Below are 6,701 nucleotides of genomic sequence, written 5' to 3' on the forward strand. Positions count from 1 at the left end.
TCAGAAATTATTGAAAACATAATTGATTATTTTCAACGAGAATGAACAGTTGATATTACATCAATAAAGCTGTATCAGCTACCGTGTATAGAAGGCATTGACAGAGGATCGGCAACGTTGTTGTCTATCTTTCACCACTGCCATTATAACGTGGACCTCACTATAGTAATCAAATTTATATAGTCAAAAACTAACTGAAAATATTGAAAACTCTTTATTGTATTTTCTATTTTGTTAAAGCACAATACCAAACAAAACTTATATTCATTCAATCTCATATTGATTATTTTTAGAAAGTCAAAACCAACTGAAAAAAGTTGAAAACTCTTCATTGTATTTTACATTTTGTTAGAGCACAATAACATACAAAACTAAAGCCGCGTTTACACCAAAGCTATTAACAAAATGTTGATAACTTAATCCTTATAGATTCCATCAGATTGAACGGAACTTGACATACACATATGTTCCATGTGTATGATAAGTTGTGTTCAATCCAATAGAATCTATAAGGATTAAGTTATTAACATTTTGTTAATAACTTTGGTGTAAACTCAGCCTAATATTTATTCAATCTTATATTGATTAATACACACACACAGTATGAATAGTCTTTCAAATTTGAAAAAAATCTTTCCATTAAAACATTGTCTAATACTTGTACAGTTTGGAAGACACTCAAATTCCAGCTCTAGATCACTGGTAATAGCTTTGCAAAAACTCCAGCGCCTTTCGAAAACCTGTGTTGAGATCTTTCCCCGATACACTATCCTTCGTATAGACATCCAACTGCTCAAAATAATTCGGATCCTTCTCGAACAACCCTTTAACCACCTCCATTCCAGTCTTCACAGCTTCCACATCCTTTTCAGTCGCCTCCCTCATCCGATCATACCGTTCAACCTGTTGGGAACACTCCTTTTTGGATTTTATTTCCTCAGCAATAGGAGGACATATTGGATTCTTGCAGTGGTGATACCCCCTGGGGAGGTTGTAGGTAATTTGACAAACCAACCTACAATCAATGATCAATAATTTGTTGATTTTGAACCAATCCACAAGTTTCTCGAGGCCCCCTTCCTTCCCGACCGTTGCTACCATTCGTGCCAAAATCAGGTACAAGATACTACCCTTGTTGAGCCCACAAACGTCATATTTCTCCAACAACCAAAAAACCCTTATCAACCTCATCCAAATCCTTGAGGTAGGTGCATGTGGGACAGGTGAACCATTCCCAGTATCTTAGCAAATCTTCAGTGGTTGGGGCACCTGGGATCAAACTGGCAACCTTGTCATAAAGGGCTGTTCCCAACCCTACCAGAAACCCTTTGCTGTGTTCCAGCAGTTTGGCACCTGCCTGTTCCACTAAACCTCCAAGAAACCCCATTCTCTTCCTGGCAACACTCCATAAGACTTGTAGTAAAATGGTGAGAAGGTATCCTCCAATTTTGATGCCCAGGGCTGTTGTGAAAAAGAACGTGTCTATTTGGATGTCATCGTCTTTGTTTAATACAGAAATTCCATTACCTCCACTTTGATAATTGTTTGGCATTGTTTTTGCATTGCCTCCTTGATAAGAATGTGGTGAAGCACCTTTATTACAACCTCCATGATTGTATGGTGTGATCCCTGCATTGCCTCCTTGATAAGAATATTGTGATGCTCCTTATCACAACCTCCATGATTGTATGGTGTGATCCCTGCATTGCCTCCTTGATAAGAATATTGTGATGCTCCTTTATCACAACCTCCATGATTGTATGGTGTAATTCCTGCATTGCCACCTTGATAAGAATGTGATACACTACCTTTATTACAACCTCCATGATTGTATGGTGTGATTCCTGCATTGCCACCTTGATAAGAATATGATACACTACCTTTATTACAACCTCCATGATTGTATGGTGCGAGCCCTGCATTGCCTTCTTGATAAGAATGTGGTGAAGCCCCTTTATTACAACCTCCATGATTGTATGATGTAATTCCTGCATTGCCACCTTGATTATTATATGGTGAAGAACCTTTATTACAACCTCCATGATTGTATGATGTGAATCCTGCATTGCCACCTTGATAATTATATGCTGCATTACCTTTATTACAACCTCTATCATTGTATGATGTGATCCCTGCATGCCACCTTGATAATTATATGCTGCATGACCTTTATTACAACCTCCATGATTGTATGATGTGATCCCTGCATTGCCATTTTGATTATTATATGCTGCATTACCTTTATTACAACCTCCATGATTGTATGATGTAATTCCTGCATTGCCACCTTGATAATTATATGCTGCATTACCTTTATTACAACCTCCATGATTGTATGATGCAATTCCTGCATTGCCACCTTGATAAGAATATGGTGAACCACCTTTATTACAACCTTGATAACTATATGAAGAAATATTCTGATTTCCACTCCATAGTTACATGGAGAAACTCCTCTATTTACATCGCCATAAGAATATATAGCAGTGCCTTTATTACAGCCTTGATAATAGTTTGGTGCAGCATCCTTACCACCTCCTCCATGAGAATATGCTGCAATTTGATTATTGGAACCACTATAATGTATGGAGAAATGTTTTGATTGGCACCTCCATAGTTACATGGAGAAGCTGCTTTATTACAACCTCCATAGCTGTATGGTACATTCCCTTTTTTACAACCTCCATAGCTGTATGTTGCATTTCTCCTATTCCCACCTTGATAGTGGTAGGGTGAAATCTGATGATTCATCCCATCATCATGGTATGGTCCTTTATCTGGCACTTTTCCTCCAAAATTATAAGATGTGATACCATTATTCTCACAGTTAGGAGCTGGCCCTGTATTACAACCTTGGTAGCTGTAAACTGAAATACCTTTATCAGCACCTCCATAATATCCCCCTATATTACCAAGTTGGTGACTGTAGACTGATGGTCCTTTAGCAGCACCTCCATAATATTCCCCTGTATTACCACCTTGGTGACTGTAAGCTGAGACTCCTTTAGCAGCACCTCCATAATATGGTCCTGTATTACCACCTTGGTAACTGTAAACTGAAATACCTTTATCAGCACCTCCACAATATCCCCCTGTATTACCACCTTGGTGACTGTAAACTGATGCTCCTTTAGCAGCACCTCCATAATATCCTCCTGTATTACCACCTTGGCAACTGTAAGCTGACATCCCTCTATAAGCACCTTCTTGACAGTAGGGGGCTGCACCCTTATTTCCATTCCTATAACTGTAAGGGGTGACTCCATTATTTCCTCTTCCATAACAAGACGGGGGAACACTATTTCCATAGTTATATGCAGATATTCCTGGGTTTCCAGCTCTATAATTGTGAGTAGATACTCCTGTATTTCCTTGTCCATGACAAGGAGAGGACGCTCCATTACCATAGATACTTTCTTGGTTCCCAGATTGATAAGAACATGGTGAAACTCCTTGATTCCCACCTTGATAAGAACATGGTGTAACTCCTTGGTTCCTACCTTGATAAGAACATGGTGAAACCCCTTGATTCCCACCTTGATAAGAACATGGTTAACTTCTTGATTCCCACCTTGATAAGAGCATGAAGAAACTCCTTGATTCCCACCTTGATAAGAACATGGTGAAACTCCTTGATTTCCACCTTGATAAGAACATGGTGAAACTCCTTGATTCCCACCTTGATAGGAGGATGATATAATTCCTTGATTCCCACCTTGATAAGAACATGGTGAAACTCCTTGATTCCCACCTTGATGAGTGCTTGGTATATTCCTTGGTTCCTACCTTGATAAGAGCATGGTGAAACTCCTTGATTCCCACCTTGATAAGAACATGGTATAACTCCTTGGTTCCTACCTTGATAAGAACATGGTGAAACTCCTTGATTCCCACCTTGATAAGAACATGGTGAAACTCCTTGATTCCCACCTTGATAAGAACATGGTGAAACTCCTCGATTCCCACCTTGATAGGAGTATGGATTTATTCCTTGGTTGTTTCCACCTTGATAAGAATATGGTGTTATATCTTGGCTCCCACCTCCATTTCGAGCTCCCATTTTACAAGTAGATTTTTCACCTTGATTAGCACAATCTGCAGGGTTAGCCCTCATTAAAATCTCCATGTAAACCACCCAATCCTCGTCATTAAAGTAAAAATCCTCATGAAAATAACTCGTATCCTGTGATAGAAGCCTCCATAACCCAACAGTTCCCCTGTATAACTGTTCATAATCTTCATATTTCACCAGTATATCATCCTTCTGGATAACCATGGGTACCTTTCCGATTTTGTAGCTCTTGCTGACTTTGTCAAAGTGTATTCCGAACCGAAAATCGCCCTTTTTGGGTAGATACTTCTGGGCTATAGGTCCGTAGGAAGAGGTGTCTACTGCTGACATAGCTGATATGGATCCCGACTTTTTTCGGGACTTTTTGGTTTTTCCTCGACATTTTTTGTTAATTTCCTTTATTTGTTTACAGTCTTCGGTGTTGGTTGATGAGTATGGTTCGATTTTCAACTCTGCAAAAATATTAATAGTTCAATTGATTGATAATAATTTGTAATCTATTCAGGATAATTTTCAAAATCTATTGAAAACATTGAATTGAAAAGTCCAGGCAATGAATGTTCAAAAAAGGGTATAGAGGGAAAAGTTTGGAAGAAAATTTTTGACCCCGCAGACCTGTTTAGGGTAGTGAGGAGGTTAACATATCAAAAGTCCTCACCCCTACCCACTGTGCTAAGGGGGTTGGGGTGGTTCAAAGGTATCATTTTTTTGGTTTCTCGCATATAACTGGAAATTATGCATTTTACAGACATGACATTCTATAAGAAATTGAAGCTTATATAATTTCTTACAATATTGATTTCACAACTTTTCCTATATCTCTTTCACTTTTCGAGATATCCGCTCTAAAAGATGTGACATTTTGAAAAAAACACATTTTCCTTCGATTTTTTGCTATTTTTGCTCTTATAACTTTTTTAATATCGATGGGAAAAATCCATGCTGATCATAAGCTTATAGAGCATCAAATTCTCTTCATATTACTTCACATTTTTTTCAATAATTTCATAATACATTTTCATAACTTTTTGTGCAGTTGAGAAGTTGATATTGTGGTTATTATTCATATTATATAAGAAGACTAAGAAATTGTCAAAAACCACAGATTTATTGATACTTAGAAAGACCGGTTTCGATTGTTACACCATTGTCAATCTCTGATGAACTCTCATTTATCGTTTATCATAGATTGACAATGGTGTAACAACCGAAACCGGTCTTTCTAAGTATCAATAAATGTGTGGTTTTTGACAATTTCTTAGTATTTTTATTTAAAATATTCATAATCAAAATAAAATATTTTGTTCATTAATTATTGATTCTACATTGTTAAAAGACAATCTGGCAACAGAGCAAAGCGAGAAAGAGATAGCACTTTGTTGAATGATAGACAAGGATAGCAACACCGGTTCAAATCAAGTTAATATTACATTAATAAACCTGTATCAGCTACCTTGTATAGAAGGCATTGACAAGACAGAGGATCGGCAAAGTTTTCTCCTATCTTTCTCCACTGCCATAATAACGAGGACCTCACTATATATTTTCAGCTGATAGTTGCAGTGATAGTAGATTTAATTTTTCTTCTCAAAATTTTCAAGTTTATTTCAATATTATTGAAACTTTCGGATTGTTTATTTCCGCTCTTATCAACCCTTCGAAATTCAAAATTCATCAGTCATATCTCGAATACGTATTCTCTGAGTGTTAATCTTTGTGAAAACAGAGATTTTAAACTTAATCTCACTTTGGACTATTATGTGCCAAAATCAAGGAATTGAAGAAGTTTTGGGCAATTGCCTGTTTCTCTTCCAAATATCGTGTTTGTGACTGTTCTAATAAATAAATAATAAATATTGATTAGTAGATGAAAATGGCTTGATTCATTTTTATAGAACTTTAATATTGAGTTCCAAAGACAAGCTTTCAATATTTTTTTGGCATGAGATTGGTGTAAACAAATATGTTAGAGCAGACTAAACTTTTAGGTTAAAATGCATAAAATGTTTTGAGGTTACACAGGCCTATTAATTTACCTTCAACATTTATCCCAGTAGATGGACTTCCAACAGACACTTTTACGTAAACATAAGTTTCAATGTCATTCAGATCAACCCTTATAGGCATTATTTTAAAGCCTCATTGACAATCAAACTTGCTAATTTTAAACAAATTTTTTGAAAATCACTGAAAATTTTTCACTTAACCAAGAAAATTTTGAAATGGATCTTCCTGTAATAGATGCTATTTTACAGCCTCGTTGATAAACTAACAAACCTGTAAATTTGGAACAAATTTTGTTGAAAATCACAGGAAATTTTGCACTTGTCTACAGATAATTTTGAAGTTTATCTTTCTGTAATCAATGAACCTTGTGGTTTGTATACAGTGGATATTTTTTTTGAAAATCATATGTTATCACGGTATAAGTTTTGTGAAGTGAACAACTACAAGACTTAACCTATTTGGGACTATGTGTAACCTTATCTAAATTTGGGAGAGGAATAGCACAAGGTTACCTTATTTTTACTTTCCTTGCCTTATTACCACAGTAAGGAAAGTATTGCTTTCCGAAAAAAATTAAGGTACCCCAATTTCTAAATTTCTATACGTTTCAAGGTCTCCTGAG

General features: G+C 36.4%; 1 protein-coding gene across 1 annotated transcript; it reads right to left on the minus strand.

Moving 5' to 3' along the window:
• Positions 1-2,674: 2,674 nt before the first annotated feature.
• LOC111060804 lies at positions 2,675-6,453 on the minus strand. The gene is made up of 2 exons (XM_022348481.2): positions 6,109-6,453; positions 2,675-4,524 (listed from the first exon to the last, which is right to left on the minus strand). Exons 1-2 carry the CDS (start codon positions 6,197-6,199, stop codon positions 3,497-3,499), a joined length of 1,119 nt encoding a protein of 372 aa, XP_022204173.2. The 5' UTR covers positions 6,200-6,453; the 3' UTR covers positions 2,675-3,496.
• Positions 6,454-6,701: the final 248 nt, after the last annotated feature.

Source organism: Nilaparvata lugens, unplaced genomic scaffold (assembly GCF_014356525.2).
Source record: "Nilaparvata lugens isolate BPH unplaced genomic scaffold, ASM1435652v1 scaffold7317, whole genome shotgun sequence".
Taxonomy (NCBI): Eukaryota; Metazoa; Arthropoda; class Insecta; order Hemiptera; family Delphacidae; genus Nilaparvata; species Nilaparvata lugens.